At 39.4% G+C, this 22200-nt stretch overlaps 1 protein-coding gene across 1 annotated transcript in view; it reads left to right on the top strand.

Annotated features, from left to right (window-relative positions):
• The window catches only part of kcc (solute carrier family 12 member kcc), an 831023-nt gene that overhangs the window by 598075 nt on the left and 210748 nt on the right, over positions 1 to 22200 (top strand). Inside the window, exon 17 of the mRNA XM_090408412.1 lies at positions 6490 to 6569. Coding sequence (XP_090264538.1) covers positions 6490 to 6569 — 80 coding nt within the window. The remainder of the gene's footprint in view (positions 1 to 6489; positions 6570 to 22200) is intronic.

The raw sequence follows: 22200 nt of genomic DNA, 5'->3' as shown, positions 1-22200 counted from the left end.
TGAGAAACAATATCATTTCAAGGCTTGCTGGAACAACTTGGGGTATTGGTGCAGAAGTCCTAAGGTCGTCTGCACTAATCCTCACATTCTCTGCAGCAGAATATTGTATTCCTGTCTGGGAAAGAAGTGCACACACTAACATTATAGACACCCAGCTAAGCTCTACCTTGTACACAGTTAGTGGGACAGTGAGAAGCACCACTCTCTTCTGGCTGCCTGTCCTATCTAGCATTGCTCCACCAAACATATGGAGAAGACAAGCCTCGATTAAAGAATTTAATAAATCAATGAGCAACCCACTCCTGCCCCTGCACCAGACTCTCATAAATCCACCTGGTCTTCACCTAAAATCTAGAAAGCCTCTCTCTGGTCCATGGACGAACTCTCTTCAGCTGCCCTGTGCTCTGCAGCCTGGTTTTGCTCTTCCTAGGAAAATTTGGTCATCAGTCAACAGGATCAGAACTGACCAGGGCAGATGTGGCTACCTGTTACATAAATGGAGGCTATTAGACCACCATTATTGTGATTGTTCTCCCATGGCTCAGACGATTATTCATGTTATATACGACTGCCCAAGGCACCAATTTCATGGTGGTGGCCAAGAGGACATCCATAAGGTGATGGATGAGGCCTTGGATTGGCTTTCCAGACTGGACATTGATCTGTAGTTGTAATTACTTTTGCTTGTTTTAAAAATGGAAGACTTGGAAAGCACTTTGTACCTTTTATGTAATGAACTTTTACATGTTAAGATTTTCATCATGTGTTTCTAGATATTGTGATTATACATTTCACTTGCCAGTTTCACAAAGCCATATGCATAAATAAATTCGGTTTCAATGATTAAGATTCGTCAAGTGTCAACCACCACTCCTTGACCCGAATTCAACTGCTCCTAACATGGAGTACAGACACTGTTTGCAACCGATTCACCGAATACAGTCGCTGCTTGAGATTGCCATATCGGGCTACCCTCACTTAGTTTAGCCTGTGGGTCGACGCAGTTTACCAGGGTGTGGCCACTACCAGTTTACAGTAGCTTCTTGGATCCATAAGTGAGAGTTGAGTGTCCAGTGAGAACCAATCCATCTGAACCACAATTACATGAGACCGTCCAAGTGGAGAGGTATTATCTCTCCTCAATACCCCATACTCCCCCAGTTCTTTCTATACCAACCACTTATAAAAATATCTTGGTTCAGCTAGGACCATTATCTCAGAGACACTTTGTTTGTTTGTTCCGATTGTTAAAGAGCCTTTACCACTGCTATTGGTCTTGGCATTCAGAACACCTCAATACTGTTAATGCTGAAGTTTATACTGAGTGAGCAAAAGCACAATAGACTGCTGAAGAGGAACATTCTGCAACTTCCAATGTTCCTACATTTGCCTATCAAAATATCTTAGTCCAACCAGGAATGTCATCTCAAAGACACTTTGTTTGCCCAGCATGTCAGTGAGTCTTTACCAACTCTTTCAGTCTTGGTGTTCTCCACCATACGAAACATCCTGTTGCTGTTAATGTTAAAATTTGTACTGATCATGCAAAGGCATGGTGGACTGTTAAAAAGGAGCATCTTGCCTTCCGTGAAGCCTCATTAGCTAAAGATAATAGCTCATATCATCGAGATTTTGACAGAGTTTCTGCCTAAGTGGATATTAGCTACTATCAGATTGCACCAAAAATTACCATCCTACACAGAACTGATGATGCAATTGTAGGCATCTATGTTTGAAGATTCCACAAGAGAAGTTAATATCCCTATACCTCCTACTCCACTGCTATCATCTCAAGAAAGAAGTAATTCCAGCACAATTCCATCTCTTCAAGTATTCCTTACAAACTCTTCTGATCCGCCTCCTCTCTCTCTCTCAATATAGTCACAGGGTTTTAAAGAATGTTTTGAGATTTTCACTTAATGAAGTACCTAATTAACAGCAAAGCTGTTAATTAGGTACTTCATTAAAGTAAATCATTATTTGAAGATGGAATTTTCCAAGCAACATCCTCCTGCCAGGTTAGAGTATCATTTTTGTTCAATCCAAATAGAAGGAGAGCATGTCTTTATGCCTAAATGCAAGCATTATGTAAGAAGAACAGAAGCATTTATGCTATAGCAATACTGGATGGAGCATCTCCTCCTCCTCTTCCAAGTAAGATGCATGAAGAATTTGTTTGCTTTTGAAGCGATGTCTTTTTAACTCTGTCACCATATCTTCCTGATTTAGTCCTTCCTTCTATTTCACATCCATTTCAGAAGCAGAACGTTTCCGTCTTTCACTTTCAGCTAATTCATCAGATGTAGGACCAGGTGGCTTTACTGCTGCAGAATTGTAGAGTGTTCCTCTGCCTATCTTTAAAATTTTAATTGATCTATTTCTGTTTACCAAATGACTGCCATCCTATCTTTGCTAGTCAAGAACAGTGTTCATTCCAAAGAAGGAAAATGCATTTGTGCCCTCTGACTACCATCCAGTTACAGTTGCTCCTGTTCCCTTATATCTCTTTCATGAAGTGTTAGCTAAATGTCTTCCATCATACATCCAACACGCTTTTAGGTAGATCCTCCATCTCTGCAGAATGCTTCGACCTCTTTTTATGGTGTCCTTAGTTCTCCAAAAGGCCTTTAAGCCTATCTTTTTCAAAATGTTCAGAAGATTTCTTCATGTACATATCAGATATTTATTCTGTGAATTCCTTTACAATCACCCTTAGCTCCAAGCTCCAATCGATGTTCATTACAACATTTAGGGATATATTGCCAAAGAGACCTCTCTCTCTCTCTCTCTCTCTCTCTCTCTCTCTCCATTTCTTCAATTGGTTCATTGTTTCAACCAAACAGTGAACTTATTTCAAGTTTGAAGTCTAAACATCAATGTGACAAAGTCAAGTACTTTCTCTTGTTCCCTCAGTTAGAGATAGGAAATTGAAGTTTGAGAACTTTGAGTTTTCCCTGCATGGCATGTCTTTGCATTCTATCTCAGTTCTGGAGATACCTTGGTGTTCTCTTCTCTTCAACAGACCGTTCTTCTTTCCCACTTAAACCTCAACAGGTTTAAGAATTAATTTCGAATTAATTCCTTCTTCCTAGACTCTACCATAGGTTAGTCCTAAATAAGTCTTTCTCTCTGTACTGTCCCAGATGAATGTAGCAGTTTCCTCAGCAGTCCACTCATGCCTTTCTTATGATGTGTCACTAGTATTTTTCCATGCCACTGTAAACCATGATGCTCTCAGGATTTCCTCATTTGATGGTTAGTGCCTAGATTACATCTATCCACATTATAGAATTTTCTCTCTCCACTTTAGAAGTATGTCTTGCTGCCTCTAGGACCTCTTGTATTAAGAATGATTATCAGCATACCTCTGGATGGGTGATTGATGGAAGAACACTGGTTATGACTGCCTCAGTTGAACAAAGGAGATGGGCTTTTGTGTTGCACCATTCAGTCAATGGAGCTGCATTCCAAGAATCTAAACATGTTCCTTCTCAGCATCAATGATGGGGTCATTTCCAGCCTGATTTTGAATATATAGATTTAATTATGATAGGAATCAATGCTTTGCCAACTCCAGCTCATACAGCTCAGGGAAGAAGTGATGACAAGAACCACAGAGTAGGCTGTCAGAATATGGAGACTTTGGCTTGCTCAATGTTGTTATCATACATATGGAGTACACGATGCGGTAGTGAGGATTATAGAGAATAGGTTGAAGACAAAGGTTGAATAACAGCAGTAGAATCCCACTATATGACTAACATTGGATTATCTTGCAGTAAAGAGAGATCTTGTAGTAAAAAGAGATTATGAGTTAATCATTATTGATGTACAAGTTATAGTAGCTGGGTGACCAATACCATATCAATGAATGAATCAATGAATACAATAAAAAAAATGAATTTATAATTTTAAAATTATTTTTATTGTTCAACATAATCTCCCTTAAGACTAATACATTTATTCCAGCAATGCTCCAGCACCATTATCCTGTTCCTGTAGTGGTTCTTAGTAAGATCTGCAAAATACCCCTCTACAGCTGCAATCACCTCTTGATTCGAAGAAAAATGCTGACCAGCGAGGAAGAGTTTTAGTTTTGGGAAGAGATAGAAGTCAAAGGGAGCCAAATCTGGGGAATAAGGTGGTTGTTCCAACAATTTATAGTTCAGATTCCTTAATTTTCCCATTGCCGAAACACCTTTGTGGGCAGGTGCATTGTCCTGATGAAAGATGATTTTTTAATTCCTCAAACTGCGTCTTTTCTCACGAATTTTTTTGTCTAGTCTGGTTAAAAGATCGGAATAATATTCCTTGGTTATTGTTTTACCCTTTTCAAGATAATTAATAAACAAAATGCCTTTAGCATCCAAAACTGATGCCATGACATTTCCTGCTGATAGAATTGACTTTATATTCTTTGGTGCTGAACAACCAGCTTCTGTCCACTGTTTTGACTGCCGTTTGGATTCTGGTGTGTGATGGTGAATCCAAGTCTCATCCATAGTAATAAATCGATACACAAAATCAGTTTTATTCTTGTTAAAATGCTCCAAGCACTGTTCAGAGATTTTCATGCGAATGCATTTTTGATCTGCTGTGAGCAAGCGTGGCACCCATCTTGCACAAAGTTTTTTCATTTCCAAGTCTTCATACAAAATATATCCTATACATTCTTTTGAAATGCCTATAGTCTCAGCAGTTTCATGCACTTTGACTCACTGGTCATCCAATACCATATCATGTACTTAATCAATGATTTCTGGTGTTGTTACACTTTTTGGACATCCTTCATATGGATCATCTTCAAGACTGGTATGGCCACATTTAAACTCAGTAGCCCATTTCGTAATTTTAAAAAATGAAGAAGAAAAGTGCCCATAAACTTTTATAAACTTTGAATGAAGTTCTTTTGATGTTAAACCTTCTTTTACAAAGAATTTTATAACTGCACGATATACAATTTTATCCATTTCAAGGGATATAGACAACACTTTTGCTTCAGACAGCTGTATGAAACAAACTACTTCATACAATGACTTGCAATTTCACATGGATGCTTATGACAGATGTTCCAACTTAGGAAAAAAAAATCTTGCCTATAGTGTTGTCACCCATGGTTGAGAACAAGAACTTTTCAGACCACCCTCATATGCAGATAACCAAGACTTGGTATGTCTACTTAAGGAAGAAAACCATATCGTACCAAAATTTACTTCTGCAACTGTATCCTTTAAAGGTGTGTGGCGTCAGCAGAGTTATATAGACTTGCTAACTTTGTACAATCTTGGATTGATTTCAAGATATCCTCTTTACATGTCTTGCAGAGCACACTGCCAGCATGGACGACTTACCAGATAATGACTTCTCAAATCCCCAGGTCTATAGTTGGATAGCACAGAATATTGTTGCTGACTAGCCTCTTCTGATCATGCATATGGGATCATATGAATAGCATGAAGCTGTTTTCAGTTCAAAGTTAGAAAAATAAAAATAAAATAAATAAATAAAAAATTCCAATCAGCAAAGTGGTTGTCTCATGCATGGCAAAGAAATTCATCTCCCACCTAAATGCAATCACAAACATCCATGTCCATGGTTGTATTCCAATCTACAACCAGTTGGTTGGAGAGTCAATATGCTAACCTCTCGGCTAACCATGTTGGCACTGTCACTATCAGTGTTTGTATGTTTCATTATTGATTCATTTATGGTTATATGGAAGGATAGAGTGAGGACATACAGTGAGATGAGATTGACTCTTGGACACAACACTAACATACAGAGCAACCAGCCTCCTTGCTATAACATGGCCTTGACAGTGCCTCCCACATAGCACGATGCAGGCTTCCTCTTCAGACATGACTGTAGAATACATGGCAGTAAGCTATGCGCGAGCTGACTGGGAAGCCTCGTAACTCATTACTAACAGATTTGGACTTATGTACTAACTGGTAGCTGGCCTGCATCACCATTGATTATTGATATACACTTGAAATGGAGACAGTTTTGGGTCTCTAAGTATGTTTGGCATGCCCTTGAAGGGTATCACTCATATTTCATGGGGGGGGGGAGAGAAACTGAAACCCTCTCTGGAGAACCAAACATAGCATCTGCCACTTCATGCTTTCACTAAGACAAGTGTGGTATTTCACCACACAATGAGGGTCATTTTTCACCTAGTAAATCTTGTTATTTTCTTTAAACAGGAAGATATACTTTTGCACCTGAAATACTACTCACTGAGTTTACTAGTGCTCCTAAAATCAGGTCACACCATGGGAAGACAGGGTTGACTTGACAGGTTGTATACTGCATATTGCCTGCTCATGAATGGATCAATTTATTCAACATGGGAATTTTGCAATGTATTCAAAATTGGGACCATTTAAAAATAAAAAAATAATGAATATATAAAACATTTTGTGTGCTTTCTAACTTATCATCATATATTTACAGTTCAAATATACAACTTTGATTTTTTTTTTATAGGAAAGGGATTAACTCTTGTGTGCTCAGTTCTAGAAGGAGAATATACAAAAAAATACAGTGAAGCACAGGCTGCAAAACAGGTGATTAAGCTATTTTACTTGAAGGATATGAATGTGATGTACTTTCAGTTTATCATTATGTTGTATCATAATGATATACTGAATATCTCAATTATCCATTTTCATGGGGAAATTGGTTTACTATTTAAATAACTAAGGGTATGTGTGGTTACATGGTACTGTAACAGAAATCATTCGACACATTAACTTATTCAAGGATTAGTTATTTGAGAGTTTATTTATTCCAAGGTTGGAGAGTTGAGAGATTTCTATGTTATGTCATCATAATACTTCATAACATATATTTACTGCAGCTAAGCAAAATTTCTCCATGGCCCGAGTCTGTAGGGTGGGTGGTGAAGGTTAATTTTCCATACTGCTAGTCATCTGATTAGTTGATATATCTCTAGATGGTTCAGCAGTTGGTTGTGTTAATAACCTTCTCCATAATTTTTGAGAGAACAGAAGTGAGAGCAATTGGATGGTAGTTTGTTGGTTGACTTTCATCACCTTTCTTTGGGATGGGTTGGATCTGGACCTGTTTCCATGTTGTTGAGTAGATGGCAGTTGAATAGGATAGATTGATGAGGCGATAGAGGATAGGGTGTTAGTTCTAGGGCACAATTTTTTAACACAATAGGTAGGATACCATCAGGATCAGTTGCCTTGTTTGTGTTCAGATTGTCAATGGTTCTTCAGATTTCTTTTTGTTGTAAGACTATCGGAGGCATGAAGGGAGTCGGACGAATTGTGTCCACAAAGTGTGGACACAATTCCTCTGCAATTATTATTATTATTATTCGTGACACCTCCAAGGAGTCCAAAGACTCATTGCGGGAGGACACTCACTATACAACTGTCTCCACCACTACACTGAACGTCTACTACCAATCAACATCATCTACCCACCACCACCACAACTAGTATTTTTTGTCTGTAAATTGCGTGTGTTCTGAAGGGCCGATTTGTCTGTATGTGGGATGAAAAACCCGAGTTTCAGGAGAAAAAACCCTGATACCTCGGTATGAGATCAGCTAACACATTAACAGCACTCCCTCCATTCTCTTTTCACATTCCTTTTCTCCTGGACAATTATTATTATTATTATTATTGTATGGTCACCTCCATGGAATTCAAAGACTGATTTCAGGAGACTCAAACTATCCAGACAACCTATCATACCACTCCTTCAATCCATTAACAGACAAAGCACACAGAACTGACGCTGGCGTTTCATTCCACTCATTAGCAACTTTCCAGCAAAAAATCTTGTCTTCACACCCCTACTCACTACACCTTTATTCAACTTCCAGGGATGACCTCCTTGTTCAAATTCCTCTAGCCAAGTGCTGAAACATTTCCCCCTGTATCTATCCTATAAAATCCTTTAAGCAACTTAAATGTTTCTATCATATCCCCTCTTTTTCTCCTATCAACCAACTTCTGCAATCCACACACCTTCATTCTATCCTCATAGGGAATATTCCACATTCATCACCATCTTGGTGACTCACATCTGAATCCACTCCACCATTTCCTCATCCCCAGGAAACCAGACTTGAGCACACTAATCCAGATGTGGAGGTATCAAGGCCTTATAAAGAGGAGTAACAACTTCCTTATCTCTACTTGTTAATGTGTTCAGCAATAGCCAAGTAATCTTATGGGCTATCATAGCTACCTTAGCAATATATCCTCTAAATTTTGACCCTCTGTCTACAACTACCCCTAAATCTCTAGCCTCATCTGTTTCCTAGAGTACAGTGCCATCAATATGATACATGACTTGGAATCTATTTCTCTCAAAATGTATAATTTTACATTTCTCCACATTAAACTGATTCCCATTATCTTTTGCCCCTACTAACAACCTATTTAAATTGCACTGCAAGTTCTCCTCATCACCTTGATTGGCTATTATTCCACCTAATTTTGCATCATCAGCAAACAACTGAATATTTCTTTTCCAGTTATTTCCTATATCATTTATGTACAAATTAAACAGTGATGGTCCCAGCACTAAACCTTGTTGCCCTAAACCACTAGTCATCTGTTTTTGCATTGATTCTTCCCCTCCATATATTTTTTGATATCTCTCTCTAGCAGCAACCCTCTTATCCACATAACCAGTGTCATATCCATTCCTATCTGTTCTAATTTGCGTAACAGAGTTCCATGTGGTATTCTATTATGCAAAATCATCGTGTAGCAATTTCCTTCAACCAACTCAGCTATTACTCTATTATAAAAAAAGTTAGTAAATTACCAAGGCATCTAAGACCGTTCACAAAGCCATGTTGCCCATCACAGAGTATCACATCAGTGCATTATTCAAGGAAATTGTTTTATTCACTTGAAACTCCCTTGGAACTCTTCTAAAGCTGAGACTTAAATTAAACAGCCTAGTCAAAGGCATTGTCAGTTCCCTTGCACATTCTCACAAAACCCAAGCTGATATCTATCTAATCGCACAGCAGTATTTACATTGAGATTCTGCAATATCCTAAGAACCTCCAATTCATTTGCTTCTGTTCCCACATTAGTGTCTGTTACATATGTTTAATCACACTAGAATGATATATCCTTGCAAAGTGGTTACTCAGTAACTCAGCTATTTTATCTATTTCTGTCACCACATGACCATCATCACTCATTAAGAAGAACTCTTTGGATTTCCTTTGGCCTTCTCAGCTAGATTCTTCTCATAATCTGATTTTGCCTTCCACTGAAAATACTAAACCCTTCACATTCTATCCCTGTAACCATCATCTATGGTATGGTAAGGAAGGCAAAACTGGAATTTGAGAAAAGATTGGCTCTTAGATCCAAGAAAAATCCTAGGGAATTTTTTCGCTGTGTGGCAAGTAGGAGGAGAAATGACTGTGGAAGAATGATATGGGATAAAAATGGGAATAGAGTGACTGATGCAGAGGACATAGTGGAATTGTTCAATGAACACTTTATTGGAGTATATCATCCTGGAGGAGTCAATTTGAATACTAGAATGATAGGGCAGGTTCGAGGTTTAAAGGTGCAGGAGGTGAGTGTGTTCCACATACTGAGTACTCTGAATGTTAATAAAGCTGTGGGACTGGATGGTGTTTCACCATGCGTTTTGAGGCAGTGTTATAAGGAATTGACAGTGCTTTTGACCTGGCTTTTCAGTGAAAGTCTATCTGCGGGAATTTAAATTGAAGGTAAGATAGTGCCATTGCATAAGGGCGGTACCAAACTGGAAGCTCTAATTATAGGCCAGTTTGTGTGTCATCAGTAGTTAGTAAGATCTTGGAGGTAGTGAGGGACTGTATACTGCATTGGGCAGATGAGGGTAATGTTATCTGAGAGTCAACATGGATTTGTGAAGGGGTGCTCTTGTTTTAGCAATATGCTAGCCTTTTATGATAAAGTTACAAGAGTATTAGATGAGGGAAAGACATATACTGTCATTTTCCTAGACTTAGTGAAGGCATTTGACAGGGTGCCACATGATAAGCTGATATTCAAGTTGCAGTGCATGGGTCTGGATGTCAGATTGGTCAACTGGATTCAGGATTGGCTGTCCAATAGGTATCAGAGAGTTGTGTATGGTGGAGCAGTATCAAATAGGCAGAAGGTTACCAGTGGGGTTCCACAGGGCTCAGTACTGGGATCTATATGTCATTGATATAAAGGTTAAACAATATAGGTCCCAGTACTGAGCCCAGTGGAACCCCACTTGTAACCTTCTATCCCCTTGCAATCCATTGCAAGGGGATATTCAGTTGTTTGCAGATGATGCGAAGCTGGGAAGGGTTATTAGTAATAGTGCAGATGTGGTAGCCTTGCAAGAGGATTTGAATAAGCTAGATAGATGGGCAGATGAATGGGGATGTCAGTTTAATTCAGCAAAATGTAAGGTCTTGCGGTTTGGGAACCATCGATGGGACGCTGCATACTCTATGGGAAGAGTTAAACTGGAGGAAGTAGGAGAAACAAGAGATCTGGGGTTGATGATTGATAGAAACCTGAAAATTAGGGGGACATATTGCAAAGATAGTGAAGGTAATGCAGAGGATTGCTGCAATAATGAGAAGGACACTGACCTGCAGAGATAAAATTGTTATGATTCCGTTGTATAAGACTATGATCAGACCACACTTAGACTATTGTTCTCAGGTCTGGTCCCCAGGATTTGAAGGGAATAAATTAATTGTGGAAAGGGTACTAAGGCAGATAACAAAGATGGTGTCAGGACTGTACAGTGTTAGTTATGAGGATCGGCTGAGGGAGTGTGGACTGCAGAGTTTGGTGGATAGAAGGAGGAGAGGTGATATGATTGAGACTTTTAAACTGTTGAGAGGTGGTTACAATGTTGACACTGGGGGTTCTTTCGCTTGGTTGAACAGTGGGAAGGAGTGATGACAAGGGGCCATCCCTGGAAGTTAAGAAAGGAATGTGTGAGAAAGAGTGTGAGGAGTGGTTTCTTTGCATGGAGGGTGGTTGAACCATGGAATGCATTTCCTGATAGAGTGGTGAGAGCGAGAACGGTCAGTGCATTTTAAGGAGTGGTATGATAGACTTTGTGCTTCCTAACAGGGACCTCCCTCGATGAGTCTTTTGACTCCATGGAGGCCTGAATAATAATAATAATAATCTACTGTTAGCCAAGTCTCACTAATGCATATAACGTTTGGCGAGGTTGCACTAACCAATGTTAAAAATTCTTCCCTGTTGTTCCTGATACTTCTGGCATTAGTATGTATAAACTGCAGCATCTCTTTAGGCCCCACCCACTTTATCTTCCTGAACTGGCTATCCTATTCAATATTTTTGTTTGAGAGTATAGATATTGCACTTTATCATTCTCACATTCACTCTCCTCATAGGTGCCTTCACACAAACTCACCTTCTTCCACCCATGTGGTTCCAGGATATTGTTCTATGAAGGATATTATATATATATCCTTCCATTTCTATTACCGACATCCCATCCTCCTGAGACAACCAAGTTTCACTTATTCCAGTTATCTTTGAGCATACTTTTGGTTATTCGAAACAAGATAGCTCGATCAATGTAACAAACAGATCTGTCTTGTTTCAAATACTCCTTACTTTTGTGTACAAACATAACAAACAATACCTATATCTTTGAAGCCATTCTACCAGCAGCAACATTCTCTATTCTAGCTGCTATAGCACACCTCTCTCTCTCTCTTTGGTCTGACCACTCCCATTTCCCTGATCCTGACTCTGATTTCCATTCCTATCTGGTCATCTTCACCTTTATGCATTCCATCACCTTGCTGCTGTAATTACGTCTTCAACCTCACACAACTCATCCATCTTACTATTCATTATCTCTGCTCTCCTTATCAGATCACTATTGTCATATCTGGGTAAACAACAAGCTAACAACTTTTCAACACTATTATCCTTGATCTGCCTTAACAACTTCCTCGAGTCTTTATCAGCATCCTTTTTTTTCCCGCTGTCATTTGTACCCATGATTATCACTAAATTTTGATGCCTGCCCTTAACTCTTCTGCAATATACCAGTTAATTGCTTCATTGTTCCACCAGGAAAACATGTTTTGTTCACATTATTAGTCATCACACCTCTAATGATGGTCTCAATTCAGTGATGTACTACTATCTTTTGACTCTTTCTTTGTAATACTAACTTCCTCCATCTCATTCTCATCAGCCAATCTCTTCTTTAGATGTTTAATATCTTTTCCTAGATGTTTCATTTCACTTTTCATTTTCAGTAACTCTTACCTAAACTCTTTTACTGTGGTCTTGACTCTTGCCATATTTTTAATCGCTATAATCTACCAGCACACTTTTCACGTATGTTAAAGCTTTCCTTCTTTTCATTTACCCACAGTCCAGAAATCTTTCACATTTTTTGGTGCATATATGCAGCAATTTTCGCAACACATCCACTAGGAAAAATCCAAGGTAGAACTTTCTTTCATGCTGACTCGGTGATCAGAATACATTATGTCAACTGTGCCACTGATGTGTACTTTACAGTTCAGAAGTAGTAACAACAACAAGTAGCAAAACACGATATAAGAAATAAAAATTCCACTTGGTGAGGAGACTTTAAAGCAAATCGAGAAGATGAGAGATCTAGTGATGGTGGACAAGGGCCTGAAATTCAGGGCCACATTGCACAAATTGTGACAATATCACATTGGATAATGGCAATGATGCTGATGGCCTCAACATGCAGAAATAGAGAGGTTATGATGCCATTGTATAATGCTTGGATCAGGCCTCATATGAATTATTGTGTACAGATTTGGTTGTGGGGTTTTCATGATGATGAGGATATGTTGGAAAGGGTCCAGAGAAGATTCACAAAGGTGGTCAGTGGTCTTTGGTATGTGGAGTATGAGGATAGATTGAGAGAATGTGAGTTGCAGAGCCTCATGAATAGGAGGAAGAAGGTGATATGATTGAGACATATAAGCTAGTCAGGGGTTGTTATCAGGTTGACATGGAAAGATTTTTCATAGAATGGGAGAAAACAATAGGCCATTGCTGGAAACTGCATAAGAGGGTGTGAGCAGAGGAGTGAAGAGCAGGTTCTTTGTATGGAGAGTGGTTGGTGGGTGGAATGCATTGCCCAAGTGTGTTGTTAATGTAGACACATTGGATCAGATTAAAGCACATTTGGATGAGCATTGTGTGTAATAGTGTGTACCTCTCATGATGAGTCTGCCTCCATGGAGGTCAGATGTTAATAATAATAATTAAAGACATTTAATCAATCCTATATTTCATATCAGTCCCTGAGACATCATCAGGGAAACAATATTAATATTGTAAAAATGCAAAATTCCTGAAAGAATAATTGGAAATCATTAGACTGAAAACCTAAAGTCTTATGAGGTGTCCATCTATGGGTGCTGTTTTTATTCTTAGGAGGCCTAAGAATTAGTTTTCCAAATCTTGTGTAGTTTAATACAACAATATTTATAAATCTGTTGCTGATTCTAAATTTCAACTTTGTATTAGTTGGAGTTGAAGTATAGTAGTTTTTTTCCATTTGATTCTCTGCAAGGTATCTAAGGCATAGTGAGTTAGAACTGACTGAATGTGCTTAGTACATCAGATGTATTTTTTATGGTCTTCTTAGCCAAGGGTTTCCAAACGTTTTGATATCACACCTTCCTTTACTTTAATCTTAATGTACATATCATCCCTAATAATCCAAACACTAAAATTCTAAAATTGAGAGAAACACTAAAATTAAGAGAGGTGAAAGGGTGGATGAGATGATTGTGATGGTGGGAACAAATGACTTGAGTGGTGGTGTAAATATGGCAGCGAGAGATATGAGATTCTTGCTTGAGGCTGTACGAAAGAAGACACAGAGAGGAAAGATAGTGTGTGTGTGTTGCCTAGGTATGATAATGTCGAGCTGAGCAGAAGAACGGTGATATTGAATGGCATAATAGCGAGAATGTGTCAGAAGAGAGGATTCGAATATGTGGATGCTTGGATTTGAGAGCAGAGAGGAATTGTATGCGAGAGACCACCTGCATTTGAATGAAGAAGGACGTTGGCATCTGGAGAGATTGCTGTTCTGAATGAGTCAGTGTGGATGGTAGCATGGGTGGCCTCTTGTGGAAATGAGTACTTGGGAGAAGGGGGACGACATCAGGTAATGCTGAGCCCAGTGGAGTCTAGAGGGGATAATGCTGGGTATAGAAACAATGGCATTTTTATGCTTTATACCAATGCCAGGAGTATTCAGAATAAGGGAGAGGAATTGGTGGCACTGATAGCATCAGCCTGGCCAAAGATTATTGGGATCACAGAGATGTGGTTAACAGAAGAGGATATAATAACAGGAATAGAAGTTGCTGGGTACAGCATTTTTCAGCAGGATAGGAAGGGAAAGTGTGGTGGTAGAGTACTGCTTATGATAAGTGATGACCTATGTCCTCTAAGAGTGGAGGCTTTGGAAGGCTGTGACATTAATGATTTTGAAAGTATATGGTGTGAGGTGGAGGTGGGCAAGACATGATATTTAGTAGGGTGTTGCTACAGACCAAGGAGCACAGAATGTGGGGACCAGGAGATGTTGAGACAGTCGAGCGTGACAAGTACAAGAAGAACGATTGTTATGGGAGATTTTAACTACAGCAGTATAGATTGGGGAAAGGAAGCTCCATGTAGCAATAAGGGAATGGAATTTCTATAATTCTTGAATAACAAATGTCTTAGGCATCATGTAACAGAAGGAACAAGAGGTTCAAGAGTTTTGGATTTGGTTATAGCATCAGAAGAGCTGATAATAACTGAGATGACATCTCTCCCACCAGTTGGAGAGAGTGACCATATGGTTTTAACTTGGAAAACGAATAGACATGCAGGAGTATCAAAGAGACGAGAACTTATGTGGAATTATAAAGCAGGTGATTATAACAGTCTTAGATGTCAACTTGGGGAAGTTTTATGGAGGGAGGAATTGGAAGGTCAGGATATCATTAGTGCTTGGGAAATTGTGAAGGAATATTTGTTAACAGCAATGGTAAGCTGTATTCCACGAGTGAAGAAGAGGACACAATTTGGTGTAAAGTGGATGACAAACAATAATAAACAAGAGCTACATGTGAAAAAGAGGCTATGGAAGAGATATAAGGAGACAGGTGAAGCGATGATACATGAAGAATATAAGACAAACCAGAAGAGTGACTAGTATGGTAAGGAAGGTGAAACTGGAATATGAAAAAAGATTGGCCCTTAGATCCAAGGAAAATCCTAGGAAATGTTTTAGCTATGTGGCAGTAGTAGGAGAAATGACTGTGGAAGAATGACATTGTGGGATAAAAATGGGAATAGAGTGACTAATGCAGAGGACATAGTGGAATTGTTCAGTGAACACTTTATTGGAGTATTTCATCCTGGAGGAGTCAATTTGAATACTAGAGGGATAGAACAGGTTCAAGGTTTAGAGGTGCAGGAGGAGAGTGTGTTCCACATACTGAGTACTCTGGATGTTAGTAAAGCTGTGGGACTGGATGGTATTTCACCACGAGTTTTGAGAGAATGTGCTGAGGAACTGACAGTGCCCTTGACAGGGCTTTTCAATGAAAGTCTGGCTGTGTGAAAGGTGCCCATGGAATAGAAGGAAGGTAAGATAGTACCATTGCATAAAGGTGGTAGCAGACCGGAATTGTCTAGTTATAGGTGAGTTTGTGTGTCATCAGTAGTTAGTGAGATCTTGGAGAAAGTAGTGAGGGACCATATACAGCATTGGGCAGATGAGGGTAATGTTATCAGTGAGAGTCAACATGGATTTGTGAAGGGACGCTCTTGTTTTAGCAATATGCTAGCCTTTTATGATAAAGTTACAAGAGCATTAAATGAGGGAAAGGCATATACTACCATTTTCCTAGACTTAGCAAAGGCATGTGACAAGTTGCCACATGATAAGCTGATATTCAAGTTGCAGCACATGGGTCTGTATGTCAGATTGGTCAACTGGATTCAGGATTGGCTGTCCAATAGGTGTCAGAGAGTTGTGTATGGTGGAGCAATATCAAAGAGGCAGAGGTTACAAGTGGAGTTCCACAGGGTTCAGTACTGGGACCTATATTGTTTAACCTTTATATCATTGACATTGTCCGTGGATTGCAAGGAGATATTCAGTTGTTTGCAGATGATGCGAAGCTGGGAAGAGTTATTAGTAATAGTGCAATGGTAGCCCTGGAAGAGGATTTGAATAAGCTAGATAGATGGGCAAATGAATGGGGATGTCAGTTTAATGCAGCAAAATGTAAGGTCTTGAGGTTTGGGAACCATCGATGGGACGCTGCATACTCTGTGGGAGGAGTTAAACTGGAGGAAGTAGGAGAAACAAGAGATCTTGGGTTGATGATTGATAGAAACCAGAAATTTAGGGGGACATATTGCAAAGGTAGTGAAGGTAACGCAGAGGATTGCTGTAATAATGAGAAGGACACTGACCTGCAGAGATAAAATTGTTAACATTCCGTTGTATAAGACTGTGATCAGACCACACTTAGACTATTGTTCTCAAATCTGGTCCCCAGGATTTGAAGGGGATAATTTAACTGTGGAAAGGATACAAAGGCGGATAACAAAGATGGTGTTGGGACTGTACAATGATAGTGATGAGAATTGGCTGAGGGAGTGTGGCAGAGTTTGGTGGATAGAGGAAGGAGAGGTGATATGATTGAGACTTTTAAACTGTTGAGAGGTGGTTACAAGGTTGACAATGGGGAGTTCTTTCACTTGGTTGAACAGCGGGAAGGAGTCATGGCAAGGGGCCATCCCTGCAAGTTACGAAAGGAAACTGTGATAAAGAGGATGAAGAGTGGTTTCTTTGCATGGAGGGTGATTGAACCATGGAATACATTGCTTGATGGAGTGGTCAGAGCGAGAACGGTCAATGCATTTAAGGAGTGGTATGATAGACTTTGTGTTTCCTAGGAGGGACCTCCCTCGATGAGTCTTGATAGACCTGTTTCTGTAGAAAGGACCTCCCACGATGAGTCTTTTGACTCCATGGAGGCCTGAATAATAATAATAATAATAAAATGAACACAAAAGAACAATGAAAACAATACAATGAACTTTGTTTTTAATAAAGATATAAAAATTTCAAATGAAGTAAAAATAATTATTTAACCTAAACGGTTATAAAATAATTATGTGATTATTCACAACTGCTTTAATAAGATGGATGTTTCTGCTTTCAACCAGTTAGGACAGAAAATCAAGGAACAGACTTTGACAGTTCTAGGCGAATATCATGTCTGACATTCAGTTGAGTTCTAAACTTTGTCTTCACACTGACTAATGTTAAAAATTTAGGTTAGCTTAGATAGGTTGTAGCAAATGGAATTAAGGCTAAAAGAGCATTACTTGCCAAAACTGGGTATGCAGCCATTTGAGAACACCAGAATTCATCAATATTTTGATTATTGAAATGTGCCTTAGCAATGATTTTTTCTTTAGTTTGATGAGGTCATCCTTTCTTCTTATCAGCATCATGCATCAAATCCAAACTGATTTGATTTGTAGGTGTACAACTTCAACAAGCTAGACGTAATTGAATGCAATGTTCACACTTCCTTCAGTACCATGTTACTTACTTGAAACTAGTATTTTAGGAAAGCTGGATTTATTATAACATTGTCCAACTAAAAGGTTCTTCACACCTCCCCTTTACTTTGTTTGTACCGCTCCAAAGGAGGTACACCTCACAGCTTGGAAAACCCTGTTCTAGGCATATGTTTTTAGATCTCCTAATCCTTCCCCAATAATAATCACATCCAGATTCCTTATCTCCTCAACCACTTCTAAGATAGCCCACCAACTGTAAAATCTGCATCCCATTTTCATCCTAAATTTTAAAACCATACACTTTGCAACATTGAACTATTGTCTCCATATACTTGCTCATTCATCCATTCTATTCAGATTCACTTGTAAAGCCAAATGTACTCTACTCCTCAACTTTCCCCTCCATATGGGGCACCTGTTCGTCGTGGAAGGGACCTCCCAGTGATGGTACTGGCCCTTTTCATTCTTCCTCTTTTTCTTTGCTTTTCTTCCCATATTCTTTGCTCTACTTCTCCTGAGTCTTTTTCACTATCCTTTTTCCAGACCACCATCACTGGGATCCAATGCCTTGCCGCCGTGTTTGCCATGCAGTGCAACCCGTGGACATCCAGAAAGGGGGGATCCTGGCAGTCTTGCACTACTTTGTCCCCTGCTTCGGCAAGACGGGTGGTCCTGGATGGCCCAGCCATGATGTCGGCTAGTGGGCTTGCCTGCAAGGAGCAACGGTGTTGCAGTAAGTCTCTCACCCCATGGTCCGGGGTCGGGATCCTAGAGCTGCTGCAGTGCTGGTATAGTGTCCAGGGTAGCCCTGGCGTTCCACTCCTGAGCGCAGTCTTTGCTTGCAGGGTAGTGGGTGTCCATGTGTGGCTCCGTGGTGGGTGGGGAGCTCTGGCGCCGAATTAAAAATTCCTTAAATATGAATTCTTCATCCTCAAATGTTTCAGGGTTCCTAACAAAGTCCCAACCAAGTACTGATAATATAGACACAGCATATGGAAACAGAAGTAAGAAACAAAAGATATCGGATACTAACATAAATGTACCAATTTTTAATCATTCATGCAACAGGTGAAAAACCAGTTGGGAAAATGTCACCCTTCTTTATCCAAAAAGGTTTAGAAGGACTGGCAGGACCTCCCAAAACCGTCAAGAACTTGCGTTCTGGTGATATCTCCTAGTGGAAACAAAATGCAAACAACATTCTGAGAAACTACTGAGAGCAACGACAATGGGTGGAATACAAATTGCAGTAACACCTCACAGAACACTCAATTCCAGTAGAGGAGTGATATCAGAATGGGATCTCCTTGAAGTTCCTGATGAAGAGATATGTTCAGAGCTTAAAGATCAAGGAGTGACGGGTGTGAGGCGTATCCTGATATGCAGGGATGGTTGCCTGGTCTCAACCAAGAACATCATCCTTACTTTTGATACACCAAGGTCTCCGACATCTGTAAAAGCAGGGTATCTCAGCTGTCCTGTTAGAATGTACATCCCTAACCCGCTGAGATGCGTTAAATGTCAAAGATATGGACATGCCCAAAGTGCCTGTCATGGTTCTTCAATCTGTGCCCGATGTGGTAGTAAAGAACATGATAATAAATCTTGCTGTGAAAAAAAGCTAAATGTGTCAACTGTCAGGGAGATCATCCAGCATACTCTCGAGAGTGCATGTCAGAAATGGAAAGATGAAAAAGAGATACAAAAAATTAAAACAGAACAAAACATAACATATCAGGATGCAAAAAGAAAGCTGGCCACCATTACACCTGTTCTATGATCCTCTTATGCTGAAAAAAGTAAAAATTAAAAAAGTGCCAACAGCAACTCAAACATGTATGTCTATTCCACCATTTGATAATTTCACCATACCTGAGCTTTACGATTGCAAGTGCTTCTCTGTTGAGCGCATTAATCACAAGACCTATGGCCTTACTCCAGAGACGACTTCAAAAATGGACCCATTCAATGAAAACTGACCTGTCAAAAAAATTATGGTGGAGACTTCACTCAAAGATAAACCACCAGACACTCGCACAGAAAAAATGGATACCTCGATACCCACTGAAAGCAAACTAAACATGCCAACTGACCCTAACACATTTGATGTTTGATCACTCTACCAGAGGAAGAGATGGACACTGGCCGTCCATACTTACCTAAAACAGTGGATAAATATAAATCTGACAAAGGTAAGCCCTCAACCTCTCGAAAACCAGACAAGTCAATAAAATCAAGACAATAGGAAAATTTTTACAATGGAACTGTGTTGAGATCTGCCAGAATATTGATGATATCAAGATGTTGCAGAAACACAAACCTTTTTGTTTCTGTCTACAGGAAACTTACTTAAGACCCCAATGAGGACTGTACCTTTAGGAATTTCACTGTTGTACGTAAGGATAGAACTGGAGATGGTCCTGCTCATGGAGGAGTAGCTAACCTAGTGGGCAGTCATATTCCTTTCCATCATGTCCAACTTAATACTTCTCTGGAAGCAGTTGCGATTCGCTTCTCTATGGGATTTGTTCAATTTATTTACCACCAAATGCTGAGTTAAATGAATTTGATCATGATAACCTTATCTTGCAACTGCCTGAACTCATACTTTTGATGGGTGACTTTAACAGTCACAATACTCTATGGGATAGTGCCAACACTAATAGACGAAGTCGAATCATTGAAAAAATTCTTGATAATAATAACCCTTCCCTTCTAAATAATAAACTCAATACTTTCTTCCATATGCCTACCCGTTCATATTCTGCAATTGATCTTACAATCTGTTCCCCTTCCATTCTTCTACTGCTCATGTGGGACGTTGAAGAAAACATATATGAAAGTGATCACTTTCCTGTTCTTTGTACAATGTCTTCACAGGAACCATGTTCACCCACACAGATACCTATATGGAAAATGGACCAAGCTGACTGGAACACTTTCTCTCATCTTGCAAAATGTAATGCTGATGCCATCAGTCAAACACCTCTCAATGAAGCTGTAAAATATATAACAGAATGCATTGTCCAGGCAGCAACAACCTCCATCCCAAAAACATCATCTCGATTTCCAGTTTATCCAAAGGCCTGGTGGAACCCAGAATGTCAGGCAGCCAATAAAGATCAACACAGAGCATGGAGCATATTTCGTAGATACTCCACCACATCAAATTTAATAACTTTCAAATGTGCTTGAGCCAAAGCATGTTATGTAAGATGTCAGAGTCAAAAACAATCATGGATCCAATTTACTACATCAGTTAATCAAATGACCAGTCCAAAAATTGTATAGGATAAAATCCGTAAAATGAAAGGCAGATATAGTACACACTGTTTGTCCACCTTAGACTATAATGGAAGTGTTCTTGCTGATCCCAAACTATTGCAGATACTTTGAGAGAAACTTTTGCTAAAATCTCAGCAACAGTTTCATGTTCTCCGGAATTTTTAATGCTGAAAGAGCAGCAAGAGAAACAAAGGCTTGATTTTTCTACCAACATTCTTCAGCCATATAATCAGCCCTTTGTCAAGGAGGAACCAAAAAGAGCTCTCCTGCAATCTCACCCTAGTGCAGTAGGACTTGATGACATCCATGAAATGATAAAACATCTACCATCATCTTCTATGGATCTTCTTCTCTTATTATACAATAGAATACTTGCAGAGGAAGAGTTTCCAAATTCTTGTCATAAGTCAATTGTCATTGCTATCCCAAAACCAGGAAAAGATCCAACACAAGCAAATAATTATTGACCCATTGCTCTGACCAGCTGTCTTTGTAAGATACCAGAGAAAATGGTTAATACCAGACTTCTCTAGTATTTAGAAAGCAACAGATTTTTCTTTAATACACAATGTGGTTTCCATAGACATCGATCAACTGTAGACCATTTAGTTCGGTTAGAAACTTGTATAAGAGATGCATTTCTGAAGCAAGAACATCTTGTCTCAGTTTTTTTTTACATGAATAAAGCTTATGACACAGCCTGGAGATATGGCATATTAACACTTTTATTGCCAAGCTGAAAATTGGAATTTCGTGTGGTGGCCAAATTTTTTTTATTTTTTTATTTGGTTAGCGACGTCAACGCGATAACGCGTGATCGGCCGTGTGGTGAGAACTCGCATCGTGCGATATCGCGTGATTGGCAATGAACATGTTAAAAGAAGACCTCTATAACTTAGGTCTCAAAGGACACCTCCCTATATTTATTAAAAACTTTCTGTCCAGGTGAACTTTCCAAGTCAGAGTGGGAAGTACGCTATCTTGACCATATCATCAAGAACAAGGTGTTCCCCAAGGCTCTGTCTTAAGTGTAACCCTTTTTGCTATTAAAATCAACTCAATCATTGAACCTCCCACTGTACACAATGCTCTATATGTTGATGACTTCACAATTTACTGTCACTCACGTAACATGAGGGTAATTGAAAGACAACTTCAGCAAGCAATTGATCATGTCTCTCTGTAGGCTCTTAATAATGGGTTTAGGTTTTCAACAGAAAAAAGTGCCTGTGTACACTTCTGTCGAAAACACACTCATCACCCAGATCCTGAACTAAGA

This window comes from Typopeltis vanoorti, chromosome 18, assembly GCF_054136105.1.
Source record: "Typopeltis vanoorti isolate ZY-2024b chromosome 18, IOZ_Tvanoo_1.0, whole genome shotgun sequence".
Lineage (NCBI taxonomy): Eukaryota > Metazoa > Arthropoda > Arachnida > Uropygi > Thelyphonidae > Typopeltis > Typopeltis vanoorti.
The sequence above is the reverse complement of the archived record's forward strand: the minus strand, read 5'-3'. Positions and strand labels throughout refer to the sequence as shown.